Raw genomic sequence first — 20,748 nt, 5'->3', positions numbered from 1 at the left:
CTCTGCTGCCCCATATCATGTTTTAATCTTGAGACAAATTCCAGTCTACTCTGTCAACAAAGGCAATTAAGTATCTGAATATTTGAATCTTGACTCTCTTATTCCTCTACCCCCCTCCTCTAGGTGAGGCCCACGACAAGGACGTCCAGGTTGTGGAGTTGCCCATAGTGGACAGCCTCCACCCCCGGCCCCCCTACCTGCCCCTGGCCATCCCCGAGGACCTGGCCCAGCGGCTGCACCGCCTGCACGGCGACCCCTCCGTCTGGTGGGTGTCCCAGTTCGTCAAGTACCTGGTGCGCCCCCAGGCCTGGCTGGAGAAGGAGATCCAGCAGACCACCGCCAAGCTGGGATTCAAACACCCCATCATCGGGTAAGGATGCTCCACACTCTCTATCTCTGTCCTCCTTTCTCTGCGGTAATAATAACTTTAATAGTAGCAACTTTATTTCTACAGCACTTTTCTGGAATGAAGTTCACAAAGAACTTCACAGTCAAAACAAACAAAAGGCTCGGAAATAGGGTTACGTAAGAAAATAGGACAGCGGCAAAAACAAAGACATAGCTGTAAGGGTGGTGGAATTATACAATCCCGCTTTGGGTAAACGGTGAGGGGGGGTAAGGTTAATGCAAGGTTAATGCAATAATATTAATAACTTAATTTGATAGCAGTGTTTTTTTTTACCTCTATTTATCCAAGTGTTTTGCTGTTTCATCACCGCCTTGCTGAGCTGGCCAGTGCGACCACAGTCCTCTACCATTGCAATTGCCGTTCTGCAGGAGTCATCTGGGTTTAAAGTGCTTTGCTCAAGGGTACTTCAGCATTAGATGGTGAGGGAGGCGAAAGTGTCCATTCACTTTCCCCGTCCGGCTGGCCCGGGAATTCGAATTGACAGTCTTCAGGACACAGACCCACTTCTCCCAATTTTAGGATCCCATCAAAGGTATCCATCTTAGGTCATTACCTCCGCCAGCAGAGTTGGACAAGGGTTAGGTTTTTGCCCCATTCCGGCTGTCTTGTTTGTCCGTCAGTCCAAAAATCATGAACGGATTTGCATGAAACTTTGTGGAAAGTTTGGTCATGGGGCAAGGGAGAACTTTTCATACCGATTGGCCAGAGGGGGGCGTGACAGTGGGTGTGGTTTCTCATAAAAGGGCATATAACTTCCATACGGATTCACGTAACACCATGAAACTTTGTGAAAATGTTGGTCATGAGGTAAAGAATTACTGAATAACTTTTCGAACCGATTGGCCAAAGGGGGACGCGGCGGTGGATGTGACTTCGCATAAAAAGACTTATAACGTCCAAACGGATTCACGTAACACCATCAAAGTTTGCGGCCTATCAGCAGACAGAAGAAGAGGCAAACCGTCCATTATTGGTCAAATCAAACAACATGGGGGCACTGGAGAGCTAATTTCCGGTTTAGACATAACCATAGCCCTGCCAATTTTTTTTCAAAACTTGGTCCAGTGGTAGAAGGGCGGCTCTAATGGCCACTGAAAAGATACAGAGCTGATTGGTCATGTGGTGTTGTGATTAGTGACTAAAATGCTTAAAAGTGGCTAGAATAGGTATATCTCATGTCCCATTTCAGGTCCAGTCATGAAAATGTGTGTATCACCTGATGTGAAACAAGTTGGATTCACTTTTTCTCTTTGGAGTGAGCTACCTGTTCTCAACCTGTTGGTAGAATTTTTCACTCGATTTAAGAAAAATAAGATTTTAAGGCTGAAATTTGGACTGGATGATTTGTGATCTATCCATGTGAAGCTTAGTCTTGCGCTGTCTCCGGTTTGAAACTGGCTGGGGACGATTTCTTGTTGTGGTCCGGTACAGCGTGTGGCACTAATACTGTCAGGGTAATGGGTTCGATTCCCAGTAGGGCCGCCCCGTCTAAAAAATGCATGCACTCACAGTACTGTAAGTCACTTTGGAGGAGAGCTTCCGACAAATGGGATGGATGTGTTTAGGTATTTATTTATTTACTTTTCTCTTTCTCCTTGTCAAGCACTCAACATACGCTCATCGGCTGTGTGCCAACCTCTTTCCCTTCAGAAATCTTTTCATCCGTAGTTCCTTTTCGCCCCCCTTGTTTATCCTGTCCCGTTCTGTTTAGTTTGCACCTGGCTCAAATAGTATTTAGCGTTTGTTTTCACCTGCTTAGCGTACCAGACGGGAGGGGGGGGCGGGGGGGGTTTACCACATCAGGACAACTCAGATAGTGTCAGGTAAGCCGTCAGTCACGGGAAAAGTATATGAAATTGACTTTCAAGTACTTTGCTGAGATTGTCTAAAGTTTCATTGTACTGTCCCACGAGGCAAACCCCACCCGTCTGGTACAGGCAGTAGTTTAAAACAAACGCTAAGAGTTATTTGCTAATACTTTTTGAACTCAGCCTGGTTTCGTTCTGTCATTCCCTTCACAACTCTCACACCCATATGTTCATAGTTTGTGTGCCAGCTTCTCTCTCTCTTCATAATTCTTTCCCCCCCCCCTCCCCCTCCCCCTCCCCTTCTCTTCTTTCCATCTTGCTCTGAGCTGTCGTTCCCTCCTTTCTCCCTCACTTATCCTGTCCTGTTCTGCTTAGTTCTCGCTGCCTCCTCTGTCATGCTCTCTCTCTCTCTCTCTCTCTCTCTCTCGCTCTCTCCACTCCTCACTTTGGTTTTTACCCCTCTGCCTTTCATCAACCCTGCAGCTACTGTCTCTCTCTCTCTCCCAGCCCTCATTTCTTTTCTTTTTTTCTTTTTTTTTTTGCCTTGACTCATCCCCGGCTTTTTCATCCTCCCCGTCCTCTCGCTGCCTCTCATTTGTGATCGTCCCTCCATCTTCATCTGCTCGTCTTACTCGGCGCTCTTTCTCTTTTTTGTCTCGTACGTATCGCGCTCACCTCTCCCTCGCGTTCCCCCCCGCGCGCATCCAATCCCACGATTCTCTCGCTCTCAAATTTTTTTTCTCCACACATCTCTGTCGCTTTACTTTTGTCTTTCCCGCTCTACGCCTCCCTCCCTCCCTCCCTCACTCCCATGGTGGAAGAGAACCACCCCCCCCCCCCCCCTCACCCGTACCTCCCACCCCACTCCTCCCCCCTCTCGCCTCCACTGGGGAAAACGTATTGAAATGAAGTGCTGGATAGAACAAAGTTTTTATTTCTTTTTTTTTTTTCCCCATCCTCAGCTCTTGATTCATCCGCTCCGCTCTGCACTGATGTTGCAACAAAGTGCCTGAGCGCGTCTCTCAACACTGCGGGGGAAGGCGGGGTGGGGTGTGTTTGTGTATGTGTGCGTGTGTGTGTGTGTGTGGGGAGAGTGGGGGAGGGGAAAGAGTGGGATTGAAAGGGATCCATAGTGAAACGTTGTGGAGGAAAGGCGTGAGGGCGGCGGTAAGGCCTTGGAGGGGGGTTGATGGAGGGGGGGGGGGGGGGGGCGTCCCGACAACCAGCGACCGTCCCACCAACCAGCAACCGTCCCACCCATCCCTCTGGCTGCAGGCGGGCTGGATGCCTACAGACGACAGGCAGCTCCATCCCGCCACCACTTAATGCTTGCCGACTGTTCGCATGGCTAGTCAGGGAGAAAGAGAGAGGAACGCTACTGCGACGACGGCGCTATCGCCACGGTAACCAAGAGGCACGTTCAGAGCTCTCTGTGGGGATATGGGATTCACGATTCGACAGAACGACGATACGATAAAAGTTCAGTGACAACAAAGTATCAGTCTGCAGGATTCTGTTTTATTTCCGAGCCACAAATCTTTCTAGCGATGGCGTCGGCTTGCTAGAATGTAAACAGCAATTTTAAAATGTCATTGCAAAGTGCAAATAATAGACCTTGGATGGAGCTATAGCTTCCTTTATATCAACCTTGTCTCATGTGTGCTCTTTATTGAGCAGTCTCTAATTCATACAAAGGATGTACAAGTTGTATTATTGGGAAAATCTTCACATCTTAGCTGCGATTTTTCACATAATTCCCACAATCCTCTTCTCACACTCAAATGATTTTACATGACGTCACATGACCGTAGAATGCACTTCTGGCTTCTTCATCTATTAGCTTGCATGGACTGCAGCGATAAAGTGACATATGGTGAGATATAAAGGTAAATCTTGTCAACACATACTTTGACATTTTATAATGAAGCATATTACTGTATAAGCAGTGCTTCTATGTATGTATGTATGTATGCTAGAGGCTATATCATCACCACAAATGCACTGTGGGACTGTATGTAATCTGCACTTGTTATGTCTTGTGTGTGTGTGTGTGTGTTTGATGTTTTTAATGTATGCTTTTATGCCCACCATGAGAATTGCCCTGCCGCTCAGGTACTGCGTGAATAAATAGAATGAATAGAATTGAATTGAACTAAACTGAACTGAACTGAATTGAATTGTGGTTGTGTGTGTGTGTGTGTGCGTGTGAGCATGTGTGTGTGTTGGGGGTGTTGGGGGGGTGGGGGGGTGTAAGCAACACCTCACTGTGGCCCCTGTCTCTGCTCTGACAGAGAGAGAAAAGGGCGAGACAAAGGGAGTTCACAGGAACAAAAAAAAAAAAACAGCAGACATGAAAGAAGCCAGGGGAGAGCAGGAGAGAGAGACCCTGACAAAGGACGGGAAAGCCCAGAGTCAAGACCCTCCGTCCGATCAGAGGGAGAGAGAGACCAAATGAAAGATCGTGTTGTGCCCATTGTTGTGTATGTAGGTCCCCCCCCCTCCCTCTCCTCAGTTCTCTCTCCTTACTTTGGGCTTTTATTTGCCGCGTAAATAAAGGGGTCTGTGGCTCCGGTGAGCATCCCCAATAATACTGACTGATTGATCCCCAGCCAGTCTTAGCAATTAGGCCCAGTCTCTTTATTCTCTTTCCATCTCTCTCTCTCCCTGTACCTCTCCCACTCTACCTCTTTCTCCCTCTTCTCTGCCTCTACCTTTTCTGCTACCTTTCCCCCTATTCTGTAGGACAAAAGAGCCGGTGGTAGCCTAGAGATTAGAGAAGCGGTTTGAATCCCAGGACCAACTGGTAAAACATGCTTGGGGACAGTGAATACACACTCAACAGCTATTGTTTAGTGCCCTAAAGCAAGGCACTTGACCCCAGTTGCTCCGGTGGAGTTGCTCTAGAAGACTGTGGTTGTACTGGGCGGCTCCCAGTGTGGAACGCGCGGAGCGTTGCCGGGAAACAGCGCACACGCTCAGCCGACCTTCCCTTCGATAAGTAAAGGTTAAAAAAAAATGTCCTTTTATTCTCCACTTAGATTTTTGAGGTTTGGTTCGCCCCTCAGGGCCAGGAGTCACAATGCAGATGGAGCAGCGGGCGTTTTTTTGTAATTGAATGGTTCTGGATGGAGCAAATTGTGTTTGGCCGTCCGTCAGTTTGAGGGATGCCTCAATGTCAGGAGAGGAAATGTTTCTGCTCTCGCCCGCTCTTTGTTCCGTTCTCAAGCTCCGCTCCTTTTTCTCGTGTGTTCAGCCGGTGACAGCACTCTCTCTTTGTCCTCGCTTACTGGAAGGGATGACAAGGACACAGTAAAAAAAAAAAAAAAAAAAAGATTCAGCTGGGTTTATTATTTCCCTTTCTCTCGCTGTGTTTCTTAAATTTTCTCCGTCACCGTTTGCCTTTTTCTTTCCCTCTTCTCTTTCTTGTCGCCCTCTCTTTCTCTTTCTTCTCCGCTTTCTCTCTCGGTCCACCACCCCCCCCCCCACCCTCCGTCTCTGATATCTCTATGTCTATCTCGCTCGTTCCTTGCCAGTGACGGAAAGAGCACCAAACTATGCTTTTCAAGTAGAAGTGCCGTTGCTTTTGCTGACATTTTACTTAAGCAGAAGCAAAATTACTGGTGTGAAAAAAAGGACTTGAGAAAATGTAAAAAGTTGTTAAAATATTACATTGTATATCATTTTTCCCAGGCAATGCACAAAGGCAGAGAGTTCAAACTTGGTTATTTTAATAATAATTAAAAAAATAAATAAAGTACAAACAAAGAATGAATCAACATCATCCCTCATTTCTTCACCACCATGCTCAGTGGTTTCAAACCTGCAGAGCAAAGGCAATGGATTCAGGCCCACTTTGTGATTTAGGCTGAGAAGACAGGTGGTTTTACATAAGAGTTTTGCATGGTGCAGCTTTAAATCAGCATATACTTAAAGGTGCAATGTGTAGCATTTTAACATTGATAAATGACTATGATTAGTCATTCGCCATTAGTAGAATTACTGAGCAAAAAAGGCCACCGCCAAGAAGATTGGCAGCCTCTACCGGCCTCTACCCTGCATTTTACATTGTGTGCTACCGGGTCAGATTTGGTGGTAGATCTGCTGGATTGCTTTACAGCAAAAAAAACAAAAAAAAAACAGGAAGACGGCACTGTTCTGTCAGCACAAATGCAGCTAAAGCTTTCATGGTTTTTGGCACTGGCAGATGGTGGAAGGAGTGAAAGGCCCAGAGAAAACAAACTCATGCACAGCAACGCCAGGCGGGGCGAGCAGCGACATCCGCTTAGCCACAGGACACAGCGGGGTGCAGGGGAAACACTAGCACCAACAATACCACAGTCTCCACCATGGTTTCATTTGTTTACTGTAATTATACCAAGATATCACAATTAATCTGACAATAATAATAACACACTTAATTCTAATGCGGAGTTTACAGGAGTGCTTTACAGGAAGACGAAAACAAGAAAAGTAACGCAGGTAACGAGGAGATGAAGTGAGAAGCTTAAGCAATAGAAAAAACATTAAAAGGAAGATAAATACGCTGATGAAATTAGCCAGAAACAACACAACATTAAAAGTGAGCAGGATCAAAAGCAGTTGCATCAAGCCAACTGTATAAAAGTGTGTTTTAAGAAGTCTGAAAAAGTCTTAAGAACTCAGCAAGCCTTAGTAAATGTGATTTGTCGCTTCCAGCCTGGGTCTGTAACACTGTCTGTGTGTGTGTGTGTGTGTGTGTGTGCAGAGTCCATGTGAGGAGGACAGACAAAGTGGGCACGGAGGCGGCCTTCCACCCCATAGAGGAGTACATGCTGCATGTGGAGGAGCAGTTCCAGCACCTGGCCAGACGGGTCCACGTCGACAAGAAGCGGGTCTACCTGGCCACCGACGACCCCTCGCTGCTGCAGGAGGCCAAGACCAAGTCAGTGTGCCCGAGTGTGTGTGTGTGTGTGTGTGTGTGTGTGTGGATTCATTTTTGACCTCTTGAGTGTTTGTCGTGACTGACTCCCGCCCACCCGCCTTCTCGTCCCTCCCAGGTATCCGGACTACGAGTTCATCAGCGACAACTCCATCTCGTGGTCGGCGGGCCTTCACAACCGCTACACGGAGAACTCGCTGCGGGGCGTCATCCTGGACATCCACTTCCTGTCCCAGGCCGACTTCCTGGTCTGCACCTTCTCCTCGCAGGTCAGCCCCCCTCTCCACAATACACATTCAGCATGGAAGCAGAAGGTTGAGGTGGGACGGATCGTTCAAAAGTGGGGTGGGTGGACCACATGAGTGAACGTGGAAAGTTCTATGCACGGCTACTGCTAAACACTAAAAATGTGTCATTTTCTAGGAAAGGGAAATGAATGGGGTTTTGATTGAAAAATACAAGAAAATATAGATTTTTTTTTTTTTTTTTGGTCTATATTGTTAAATGGTTGTACATTAGGACATGGAAAATGTCATTTTTCACTTCATTTTGTCTTTAACCAGTAACATATCTAACATGATGTATTACTGAATATACTTAATTACATTAGAATAGAGTTAGGAAAATAAATTATTACTATTAAGTAGTAGTAGCAGTAGTAGGACTAGTAATAGTAGTAGTAGTAGTAGTAGTATCTGTATTAATAATAATAATAATAGTCTATTAGTCATCATAAATAATTATAAGAAACTTAATTTTAATAGCACATTTTGAAACAGATAATCAAACAGTCACAAATCAAAGCCAGTAAGATAAAGAACAAAAATGCCTGACATGAATTATGAACAGGGCTGCCGCAGAATAAAACAGACAAAAACAATGAGAGTAAAATAGGTTCAAACAAATATAGAAAAGCCTTTGTGTAAAAAAAAAAAAAAAAACGTGATTTAAAATGCACCCTTCATATGCAAGGCTGTCTTCCACTTACAGCATGCGCCTCGCTCCGTTACGCAACATCTTGAAATCGCGGGGCCCCGGGTAGGAGAGCCAAGTGTCAATCAGGTGTCCAATTTGCGACGAGGGCAGGAACCACTTTGATAATTACCGCCGTGTCACTTGCCAGCGTCGCGCCCGGCTCGGCCTCGCCCGCTTGTGTTCGAACGCATAAAAAAAAAAAAAACAATTAGCCCATTCATTACGGCTCTGACATTACAATGGCGTTTTTCGTCCATTATTTTGATCATCTCAATTCTTAAAGTGGTATTTTTATCGCGGGTTGTAACATCGGGGCGGATGGGTTCTTACGCTTCCTGCCAACCCTAAAAATAATGTGCTGGCCCACATAATTCCCATCCATATTCCGGGCTTATTAGTGCGTGTCAAGGAACTGACGCGGATGAGTCACTTAGTATGCCTTCCATCAGGAGTGATATGTATAGTCTGCTGTCTGTTGTGTGTCTGTTGTCCCTGTGCCATGTGCGTCAGTATGTGCTGCGGTACTTTTTTAACATGTTTCTACGCTTTTGCAGCTCTGCCACCAAGACGAATTCCCTTGTATTTATTAGAAAGATTAAAAATGATTCTGTCTCCACTGTCCCAGGTGTGCCGCGTGGCCTACGAGATCATGCAGACGCTGCACCCGGACGCCTCCTCCTTCTTCTACTCCCTGGACGACATCTACTACTTCGGCGGCCAGAACGCCCACAACCAGATCGCCATCTTCCCCCACCAGCCGCGCAACAGCGAGGACATCCCGCTGGAGCCCGGCGACGTGATCGGCGTGGCGGGCAACCACTGGGACGGCTACTCCAAGGGCGTCAACCGCAAGCTGGGCCGCACCGGCCTCTACCCCTCCTACAAGGTGAAGGAGAAGATCGAGACCGTCAAGTACCCCACGTACCCCGAGGCGGACAAGCTGCTCGGCGCTCAGAAAAAGTAAAAAAAAAAAGACGGGGAGAGATGTGAGAGGGGGAAGAAGAAGAAAAAAAAAAAAAAGATATGAGGAAGAAAGCGAAGGAGAAAGACGCAGACTCCGATCCAGGGAAGGAGGCTGCTTTTGTACAGAAGAGAGAGAGAGAGAGAGAGGGGTTCTTAGCGCGCTAAGCTGAGAAGAAAAGAGAAAAAGCCTGTACCCAGGGGTGATAGGAATGAGAATGCACTCTGTGTGTGAATGTGTGTGTGCGTGCGTGCGTGTGCGTGCGCGTGTGTGCACTTGTGTAAATGCCCGTGCATATGTCAGGTCGTCGGAAGACTTGCACCGCACCACTACCCCCCCCCCCCCCCACCCACCCGGCCCCCCGACGCTCAAAAAGTTGGGGGCAATGTAGAGACGTAGACGTGAACATTGATTTTAAAACAACAGCAAGAAAACAATTAAATCTACACAACTGACCAAGCTCACTCTCCCGAGACTGGGACTGGGGTCCGGGACTGGGACTGGGCGCGGGTCCCCCAGAGTGAGCTTCGAATCAATGGCTGAGAGGAAAAAAGAAAAAGAAAAAAAAAAAAAAAAACGAGGACAAAAAAAACAAAACAATTATAAACTGGGGGAGAGGGAAAAAAAAGTGTTTTGATTTTTATTTAATTATTTTCAGTGGTTTTTTGATTCTAATCTTGCCTTTATTTTTTTGTTTGTTTGTTCTCCTTTTTTTGTTTACTGAATGTACTGTATCTTCTTCTTGCCATGCTCACAGCTTTCCTTCCCTCCTTACTCCATCCATCTTCACTGTGCTTCCTCCATGTCGTCTCTACACGTGCAATTGATTTTATAATACCATACTGTGCTTTTATCGAGTGTTTTTAACGGTCTTAATTTTGGGGCGTGTGTGGGGCTTGTGCATTGTATACTGTACAGTGTGCGTGCGTGCGTGTGTGTGTGTGTGTGTATGCGTGCGTGCGTGTGTGTGTGAGAGGGAGAGAGTGTGTGTGTGCCTGCCTGTGTGTGCTGTATAAGTCTCAAGGGGCCATGTCATGACCCGGTGCCTGTTATTGGTGAGCAGTGTGTGTGTGTGTGTTTTTTTTTTTTTCCCTTCTGGATGAATCGTGTTTCTGTGCTCAGCGGGGAGACCGGTGGCGACAGTGGGACTGTCCTCAGCCGGCACTTAGAACAATGGTGAGCTCCAGTCACTCCGCTGGTGAACAATGGTAAGACTATATATATGAGCGGTGGACTATTGGTGAACTCATGGTGCACACACACACACACACACACACACACACACACCGGAGCCGTCCCGAGGCTCACCAAACGAAGCACTCCACTGAGCTAATGTCCTTTTGACATCTCCGCTGTCTCTCCTGTCCTGTCTGTTTTTGTTTGTTTGTTCTGATTTTTTTTTTTTTTTTTTTTTATTTTATTTTACTTTTAACATTGCTGTTTTAAAATAAATGAGGAAAAAAAAATATGCCTATGTTTTCAAAATGATAATGCTATGTCATATCAGATTCAGAGTCCCCCCCCCCTCCCCCCTCCCCTCATCATGAAGGCTTTTTTCATAACTTATGTTCTTGGGCATTGTCTTTGATAACCACAGATCGAATAAACTTGAGAAACCAACACCAGCGTTTTTTTTTTTTGTTTTTTTTTTGTTTTTTGTTTTTTTTTCCCTCCTCCGTCTGATTCTGTTCACCATCTGCTCCTCCGTCTCTCTTAACTGGCGGCACCTGCTCATTCAATCAGGCTGAACACGCTTCAGCCGCACTGCGCACGTTCCAAAAAAAAAACGAGACCAGGGGCTTTTTTTTTTTTTTTTTTATTTGAAGAGTTCATTTCCAGAAGGGGTATATATCCTTTTTTTTTTTTTTTTTTTTGGAAAAATAAAAAGTCAATGCTTGAAGTTTGTCTTTGATAACTCCGAAATAGATAGGTGGGGTGGGGCGGGTGTCTCGGAATCTGTTTGAATGTTGATTTACGAATCGTATTTCCCCCCCCCCCCCCAGTCATGTCAGAACACAAAAAGTCTTTGTTCGGTCTTTTTTTGCGTTCACGTTTTCAAGCGGGATTTTCGAGCTCGATAGAGACGTTAACCCACGCCGGGTCACACACACACACACACCGCGACATGACATTCCCCCCCCCCCCCGCTCCAAATACCAATTGACAGCAGCAGCGTACTCCCCATGGAACCGTAACACAGGTACGGGTGGAGGAGGAGGAGGAATCGCTAACACTTCCCCCCCGGCTCCTGACAGCCTTAGTGGCCTACTTCCCCGCGTGTCGACATCGTTTCTGATTTCTTCTTCTTGTGTCTTATTCACGCGCTGTCCTGTTGTTTTACTCAGTTTGGGAGGGGTGGAGGGAGTGGGGGGGGGGGGAGTTTCATTACAGATCCCTCTTTAATTTCAGCGCTGATCTGCATGCTCCATTGGACAAGCCATGAGATAAAGCGCTCGGTTTATGCGACGGAGAACAGTGGCTTTATTGCTCTTTTTCCCCCCTGACAACAAACTCATACGCCGCCACACACACACACACACACACACACACACACACACACACACACACACACGCCGAACGTCTCTTTTTCACCGTGAGTCCCTCGTGGGCTTTATAAATGCGCGCGCTAACTGGAGGGCACTTTAATTAAAACACACTCGGCGCCGTCACAGTGGCCTGTAACAGTCATTTAAGAGAGACGTTAGTTCAGTTAATTATTCCGTTAATTGGCCGGCGCTCCCGGAAGAGGAGCGTTCGGGTTTTTTTTAAAAGCGGGCTCGTTCGCTCTCTTTATTTTATTTTTTTTAAGCGCGCTCGGGGGGGGGGGGTCGACGGGTCAAACTCGGGGGCCCCCAAACTAATGCGGTCCCCTTCCCTCCACCACCCCCCCCCCCCAATGCAGCCTCGCCTCGACGCTCCCGAGAACACGGGGCCCGGGATCTCGACGCGGCCCGTGTCCCTCTGATGGAATTCATATTATATAGAGATAAGTGAGCGCGCCGCCGGGCCTCGCGGAATTCTAATCTTGTAAAAGGGGGCCGGCCGAAATTCAGTCCGACCGACTCGTGCAAAAAGGAGAAGAGCGGGAAAATGGAAATGGGCTATTGTAGTCCCACGGCCCACATCAAAGCTGAGGGGAAGAACTCCCCAACTCTTGTCAGGTTTTCACCGGGGCGAAAAATAGATTGCGAGGTGTCAATCCCCCTCTCCCCCTCTCCCCGCTTTTCTAAATCAACTCGGCGATTAATCGGTCGGCACTTTGGCAGTTATTAGTTCGGTGCGGGTTGCCGCCACATGTTTTCTTTTGAGCGTATCTCTCCCGACTCTGTAAACCGGATTCCTGGCACCGAGTTGGGCCAACTTAAGCCGGCGAGAAGCACATCATCACTCAGAGGAACAAAGGCGTTTTGTTTGGCACACGGTCTTATCAGTGATCCCCGCTGCGGATCCAATAAATCAGTGTTTTCAATTGAGTGCTGAAACAAAGGAAGACAATATCATGATTGTGGAAACAGGTACGCTCAAAAACTGCACAAAAAAAGCATTTCGCTGCAAAAACCACCTATCTGCAAAATACATGTTTTCTTTGTGGGGTAAAGAATGCTTATTTTCACAGTTGCGTCATACACCTGTTCCGAGGGCCCAGGAGTCATGAAACTCACTCAGTACATGGAGTAAGAGGAGGAAAAAAGTTGAAGTTTGCTTGTACATTATTTCTCAGCAACGCGCTCTTGAACGTGATTGCATCAGTGACATGGGGGCAGAGGTGTTGATAGCGACGCTGTCGGCTTCACGGGAACGCAGCCGGTCACAGAGCGCCGTGATGTCACACAGATAATGGAGCCGCAGTGGAGGGTAGTCGCACTCGACTGTTCTGCTCTCTATAGCCGCCTTTGTCGCAGTCGTAGACACAAAGCGCTTTGTGTCACCGGGGGCCTCGATGGAGACCGGCCGCATTATTAGCAGTGTGATTATGATGTGACTGTAATGGCATATTCATCCGCGGTAATGGCGGCAGCGGCTGTGATATTATGACAGCGTACGGCATACCATGACGTATTAATATCCGCCGTGATACTGTAGTACTGTCTGCGTTGGATAGTGATATCACAGCAGTCCTCCACTATCCTAATGGGCTGGTGTGTCGATAGGGACGTCCGCTCTACTGTACTGCACAAAGACTAATGTTCCTGTTGAAACCCCCGCTATCACCGAGCCGCTGTGTGTCCATGTGAAGACTGCTGCTGCAGCGACGGAGAGAGTCCACAGCCCCACGCCCCCCACCACCTCCCATCAACACCCCCCCCCCCCCCCGCCCCTTCCTCCCCCACTCCTTCCCCTGCTGCTGCCTGCGGGGCTCGGCCCGCTGTGATGACCATTAGCGTCTGGCTGAGGCTGCAGGAGATAACAGGTGATTTAAGGCCCTGTACCCCGGCGCAGCCAGAGAGAAATGGCCGGCTGCTGCTTATCTCCCCCTCCGCCATACTCCACACACTTTTACATTAGGCTCCCCTATTCAAAGCCATCTGTCTTCCCAGTCAGGGTTTGATAAAACCGCCTGCGCGCCTCGCGACGGGGGGGGGGGGGGGGGGGGGGGGGGGGATGGAGGAGGAGGAGACGCACACGCACACGGCAGCCACTCCGCCCGCATACTTATACACACACACGCGTGCGCGGGGGGCGGCGACTCGGGAGAGGCCCGGGCCGACACGGCGGAGCCCGACAACACCACACACACACACCGGCTGAATGCTTGATACACACCGACCCAGAGCCCGGGGCGACACGGTGGGACTCGACAACAATAGCCGGGCGCAGCTCACAAGAGATACTGTACCTGTTTGTAAAAGAGAGACCTGAGCGTGTATCACCGCCCCTAGACTAATTGCAAATCAATGGTCTTGGTGGGATGAATGTGGTGGGGATGATAATCGCCTTGGGCTACGGTATATCAGCCATTCATGCACAGTGCCGAACACTAATCACAGCAGGTAGGCCAATAAAGGCTCGGGAGATGTTATCATTTGCACAACAGAAAAATGCATTCTATGTCTTTGAGGCCCTTCCACCTCGGAGCACGGCGGCGACAATGATAGGAATCCTGCTCTGACTTGATTCCTCAGAAGGCTTTGGCACGTGTATAGACCGGTGATTAGATCTTAATGCCATAACATATTGGGCGGCCTCCCAGTAAGGAAAGAGGATTAATAACACGCTGCCTACATGTGCATATGCGAGGATATATCTATCTTTGGGGCATGGGAGAAGAAAAAAAAATATGCGGCGTTATCTTAAGGAAAACACATTGGTAGATCGGGAGGAGATTGCGCGCGAGGGGGGAAAGAGACGGCGAGATTCAGATGTGGAGCGGGAGTTGTGGTAATTGTCCCCGGCCTGCTGATTTTTTTTCTCCCCCCCCCCACCGCGGCGGGCTAAGTGGGCAGCGCCTGTCCTCCTCCGGTCCCCGCTCTGTAATTACGGCGTCATTGTGCGACAGCCGAATAGCCTCCGCCGGCAGCCCGGAGGACAGAAAGTTCTCGGGCGTCTGGGAGCCCTACTCTCCATCTCCATCCGTCTGTCCGTCACTCCCCCCACCTCCCCCTTCTTCCTCTATCTACCTCTCTCTCCCTTCTCTACCGTCTCCGTATCCTCATCCTCCGCCACCTCTCAACCCCTCCCTCCCTCCTTCGCTCTCTCCCCGCCTCCCTCCGTAGCCTTTTGTCCTCTCGATGTGATGACCAAGCAAAAGTGAAGGGTGCCCGCGTAATTAACTGTGTTGCAGAGGTTAATAAGTTCCTCCTGATGGCAGATTATGGCCCCCGAGTCTTACGTTTAAGTGCATGTTGCCATTGGCGGAGCTGAGGCTGAGGAATATGCTGTCATCTCCTGCGAAGGGGGACGAATCTCCTTCTCCTTCTCCTAGCCGGCGAGGGAAGGAAGTCCATTTGGCCCCCAACGCTTGGGTGATCAGGCTGGTTGGGTGCCAGGGTGGCCTAGTGGATGGAAAGACCATCTTGTCACTAGAAGATCACAGGTTCAACCCCTGCAACGTGTCCATCCATGTCTCCTCCAACAAGACAATAAACCCCCTTCCTAGTCTTGACTGCTTCTTTGCTCTGTCCATGTGTGCGTCTCAGGGGCAAACGCACAAAAGCACATTTCTAATTGCACAGTGTGCAGCATGGTAATTGAAGTGCTCTAAAAAAAAAAAAAAATCTTCCATTAGCGCCAGTGGAGTGGCGGACTCTGTCCTCATGGCGCTCAATGGAAAAGTGGCCACTTTTGCCAATTGGCCAGTCACCAACAGAGGGGCTTATTCATAAAACCCTACAGCTATGATCAATTCACAGGCGTTTTTTTTTTTTTTTTTGTTTTTGATACACCTCAAAAAATTACCGACTGGCCTCAATTTCCGAAAAGAGAATCCAATGTCAGTTTGATTATTCACGGTTTAATTACATGTTAATTCAGGCGCACACGTCGGGCATCACCCTGCAATTATCCAGTTAGCATTAGAAGACGCAGGTGTTTAAGGAACCTCAGATGAAAGGTATTACCTATAAGCTCTATTATGAATAAGCCCTAATGTTCCCTTCCATGTTAGTCATCGGAGAGCTTCCGTAGATGATATTTTCTCCGCCGTTTGTTTTGTTTCTGTGTTTCTTCCAAGGATTAAAGGCGAGCGCTTTTAGCTCATTACAGTGGCGCGACTCTTTGAATTTGGCAGATATCTGAAATCTGATATCAGAGTTGTTTGCCCGGCCTGCTTTGTTATCTTTTAAAGCGTTGTTTTCTGTCTTGCATCCATCCCTCTCCTCCCATCCCTCTCAAGTCGGCTTGCGGAATGTTCTCCTGCAAGACACGAGCGTGCATTTCTGTCTTTTGAAGCTCGGCCCGGGCGAAGGTATTATAATTCCTAGTGGAGGTTTTTTTTTTTTTTTTTTTTTTTTTTGCCATGCAGATGGGTGAAGTCATGGAGTCTGAAGCTTCGATTAGACATGCTGTTAGATTACTGCCTCGAGCTGCAGTCTCCCTCTGATTACGGTCTTGTCCTTGACCTGACACTTACCTGCTTCACTGTGATCCCAGCCACTGTGATCTCAGGCAGAGAAAAGGCTGCTGCAGTGTGTGTGTGTGTGTGTGTGTGTTATTGTACGCGTATACATGCATTCATGTGTATCTACGCACTACAGTTACGCACATACTGTCTGTTGGGAGGCATGCAGGTGTACATATTAACGCACGGCTGAGCTTGTTTTACACATTTGTGCGTGGGTTTTTTGGAATGTTTTTTTTTAGATGACCTCCCCGCGAGGCAGCCTCTCGGTTTATTCCTGTCCGCCAGATTCCCTTTCATCGAAAATGTCGTATTGCCCTCTTTCATTGCTGCCTTTCATCCCGCCAAGTTGTCTATTGTTAGCCCTGCGGATTGTGCATCAGCTCGTATTTCAGAGTGGCCTTGGTGGCAGTGTTGTCAAGATCGATGGGCGCCAGCACTCTTTCTCTGGAAGCTGCTGAAAGACTGGAGGACACGCAGCCTTGTGCTCGGTCCCCACTGTGGCGTAATCCGGGCGCCGCGCTGTAATTTCACTCTTGACACGCGTTAGAGTCAGGGTCAGTGCACTTCAACAATCCAAAACTTTTTTTTTTTTGGTCATAAAAGTGTTCTCATATCTATTAAGCGACCGTTTTAAAATGTTATTTTGTCAACTGCAGTTTGCATTTTGAATTGAGTGCGTAAACAGTGAATTAACCCCAACCCCGACAAACACTCACACATGGTGCTTTTAGCCTCATGTCCCGTATGCCCCCATTCAAAGTGCCGAGACCTCGCCAGCCGCCCCTGCTGCCCTCTCTCAGCGTGCGAGCGGGCCGAAATTACCAGCAAGTATTTATTAGGATGCCTGAGCACGCCGTTCATCAAACACACAGCAGGGATTATTTCATTTCGCGAGTTTAGCGGAGAATTCAGCCTATTCATGTCATCCCAGACGTTTGCCAATTTGCTTAACATCCGTAACATATCCGTAATACCCCAAAGCAAACAAGATCCCCAGCCAATCGCAGGTTGCTCACCGAGCGGCTAATTCTTTGGAGCGCTATCGGTTTTCATGCAGACTAACTTGCCGGTGACTTGGACGAACAAAAGGAGCGCACGGTTTAGGATGAGTAATGAATGTTGGAATAACAAATGTCAAGTAGTGAAAGCCTTTAACAAAGCTCCTTTCTTACATTACCATGAGTGTTTACATGTTCACGCTCCAGGCTTTGTGCCATGCTTTCTCCATTGAGCTACACAGGACAATGTGCGTTGGCTTCAGGTTGGCTTTTGCCCATCAGGATAAATATACTACAACCCTGATGCAGATGGTGGCGGACACTTCTACATGGCAGTTCAACTCAAATAATGAGGATGTTTCTTACCCAACTGTGAGTGCACAGGACTGTCTGCACATTGTCATGGGATAGATAGTGAACTTGGTTAAACCTCTGTTCATCCAGGGAAGGTTTTTGCTGAGCGTGCATGTTCTTTTGCACGCCAGCGCTGCTCTTCTTCACGTTCCCACAGCTTCATACGTTCCCACTTGGGGACCGCCGAGCCGCAACCGCAGTCTTCTGCTGTCGGGCCACTGAAGCAATTTGAGGGTTGAGTTCTTTGCTCAAGGGCAACTCGACAGTAAGCATGCTGAGGCGGGGTCCGGCCTTTTTCCTTCACTTTCCCCCCGCCCCCGTCAAGGTTTTCCCGGCCTAGCCTTTAGGGCAGGACAGGACAGAAAGTGAGATTCAGCCTCCCTCTAGATTAATAATGCAGCGGTGCTATTCAAAGTCTCCCTAACTAATCCGAGCATTCCCTGAGAGCCCCCGCAGTATGTTGGTACCTCCAAGTAATGGCTTATCAGCTAGGGATTCCTCCGGTGCCTCGTGGACCACCGCTTTTGCTCGAACACAGAGCAGAAATCCCGGGCTAGCCGTCCCTGAAGAGTTCCCGCTCTATCTGCTGCGTGCGCTGCAGCCACAGCGAAGGCCTGGAACGTAAGGGTGTCATGATCAATATTCCTGGGAGTGCTTGCCAAGGCCCCTCTGAGATGAGGTAAAGACAGATCTTATCTACTGTGCGTGTGTGTGTGTGTGTGTGTGTTCGAGAGAGGGGGTGGGAGCTGCTGCGAGAGAGAGAGAGAGAGAGAGAGAGAGAGAGAGAGAGAGAGAGACACAGAGCAAGAGAGAGACAGATGGAGAAAGCGAGTTAGATGGAGAGAGAGAGTTCGACACCCACTGAAGAGCCAGTCACCATCAGAGATAAATGCAGGGGGATGCACTCTGAATAATTTATACACGCCAAAAATAAAATCAAAAACCTTGTTCTCTCTCCTTGCAGATAGATGAGTTCCCTGGAGTCCCAGGAGACCTGCAGACAAAGTAGCGAGGGTGGGAGGATGAGGCGGGACGCGGCGGTGCGGAGGTCTTACCTTTTATCCAGACGCCATTAGCGGTACATGATTCATAATTGGTTAATGAACATTTATATTTCATTATGGAATTCATTTGGGTTCAGTCAACCCGACTGGTATGGATTTGGAATTAAAGAATGAAGAGGTGATCACGCGCGATCGTAACTCACGCCCGGTGCACACTTCCTCTGTAAAAGCTCTGCGTGGCACATCATGTGCAGAATAGCACGTAAGGTTGTTTTGCATCTGACAGAGTTCAAGCACAGAAGGACTTGTGACGTATCACCTCAATGTCAGGCCATTCAAAGATACATGACATTTTATTGGATAGCTGCAGAGGCTTAAATGCCAAAACAGTACTTGGTGTGAAATATCCAATTACTTTGAGATACCTGATAAGTTTGCAGAATAGGAGAGCTAGTTTCACTGTGGCTAAGTGGCGAACTTCAAATAGGCACTCGCTATGAATAGTCTAATTTTTTATGCATGATGTTCATCACATTGCGGCTGATGCTTCCAAAAGAATTTATATGAATGTATTGCTACTTTTATTGATACTTTGACAACATCCATTTGTGTTCGCTCATACATTATTAATGCAAAAGTAGGATGAATGCGATGGGTGCCGCACCTACACAGCAACAACAAAGTAATGCGGCAACGGATTCTCTCAGTTGAGAGGAAGGAATTTCATGCAAACAAAGTTTTATTGCATTTTTCAAGTAGTAGTAAGTAAGCTTGTAAAGCAGATAAGGGGTCGCACAGTCAGTCAACAGGTTAAGAATATACTGCAATGCTTGTCTTAGTAACATATTACATTTTAGACAAGAATTCATTTTGACTTCAAAAGAGCTTTGGGGAGTAACATTGTGACGCAAATGACAGAAAACCTATTACCTGAGCAAGATGACTTTAACTGTTAAGAAGCTGTGATGAGATTAATATACCTTTCCCACTTAGCATGATATTCACCATTTGTGGGAGATGTACACTAGCTGGAGAACAGATTTCCAGTCTTTGATAAAAAGTTTTTTATCCAGTGTAATAGCTGTATGAATCCAGTCTGCTCGAGGCGCAGCAAGGCCCCTAAGCATCAGCGGGTCACCCAACACATACAGGCTAGGTGTAAATGGAATGCCTTGACCACCAACAAGCTTCATAGTCTCATGAATTGCTAACCACAGGTCCTGAACTTTTGCGCATGCCCACAAGAAATGGAACAGGGTGCCATGATTGTCCCCGCACATCCAGCAAAATGGGTTAGTTTGACCTTGCAGAGCCTTGAAGGAGTCCAGTAAATCCTATTTAATATCTTAAACTGAATCAGTCTGGTTCTAAGCTCGCATGGCGTTCTCTTCAGATTCCTCCCATCTGTAAATGATTTAAATCATCAGTTTGAATCAACTTCCCAAATCCTTTTAAAGCTATCCACCTTACACCCCCACTTCATGCAACGGCATAGCATCACTGTCGAGTAATTAAACAAAATATGAACTTTTCAGGAAGTAAAGGAATCAGCTTTGTTTTTGACTTGACCACCATGCATTAGTTAATCCAGTGGGTTTTGAAAGGGTTTCATAAGACCAAGACTCATAGAAATTTCTTAGCCCATAGAGGATCAAGTGATCGTTCAAACGAAGTTAAAACATGAAAATCACAATTGGACTTACGGGGTTTTCACATGACAGCAGCATAGTGTACCGATGCTTCATAAGCCCTTCCAAACATGCCCAGTATCTCGCAGATTGGAGTTTTAGTTCTACAAACATTTCTTGTAGGGAGAGCTACTCTGGAGGCAGAAATAATCTCATTGGTTAAACCTCAATGGACGGAGCCAAAGAACCACAGTTTTTCTGGTTAAGTAACATTAGACTGAAGCTCAGTGAAAAAGGCAAAAGGCCACTGCTGAAATATGACCGCCACTGTTGAATTAGAGAGGAGAGGAGAGTAGAGGGCTTATCTCTTTGTTATATTATTTTGCGCTACGGAAGCTTCATATCCAGGTCAATTCACACACTTGTGAGTAAAGCATACAAACTTTGCGCTTACCTGATAATGTCAGCACAACGATTATAACAACAAGCACCGGGTAGATGTCAAGCTGCGGTTACATGAGACATTTTTTTTCATTCTCCATGTAAACGCATCTAATTGAAGCAAGCAATGCTGATCACGGATTCAGGATTACCATTCGCCAAAGGGAAAACAGTCCTGCAACTTCACGTGAG

General features: G+C 47.5%; 1 protein-coding gene across 1 annotated transcript in view; it reads left to right on the top strand.

Annotated features, from left to right (window-relative positions):
• The window catches only part of LOC139648477 (alpha-(1,6)-fucosyltransferase-like), a 33,183-nt gene extending 22,331 nt beyond the window's left edge, over positions 1–10,852 (top strand). Inside the window, exons 6-9 of the mRNA XM_071524613.1 lie at positions 124–370; positions 6,962–7,138; positions 7,254–7,404; positions 8,736–10,852. Of these exons, the coding sequence (XP_071380714.1) occupies positions 124–370; positions 6,962–7,138; positions 7,254–7,404; positions 8,736–9,074 (914 nt within the window). The 3' untranslated portion in view covers positions 9,075–10,852. The remainder of the gene's footprint in view (positions 1–123; positions 371–6,961; positions 7,139–7,253; positions 7,405–8,735) is intronic.
• The last annotated feature ends 9,896 nt before the right edge of the window (positions 10,853–20,748 follow it).

Source organism: Centroberyx affinis, unplaced genomic scaffold, assembly GCF_046629955.1.
Source record: "Centroberyx affinis isolate AG114_WGS23_722 - 3 ecotype Tasmania unplaced genomic scaffold, CSIRO-AGI_Caff_v1 ptg001207l_1, whole genome shotgun sequence".
Classification (NCBI taxonomy): domain Eukaryota; kingdom Metazoa; phylum Chordata; class Actinopteri; order Beryciformes; family Berycidae; genus Centroberyx; species Centroberyx affinis.
Note: the sequence above shows the minus strand (reverse complement) of the source record. Positions and strands in the feature narration are given on the sequence as shown.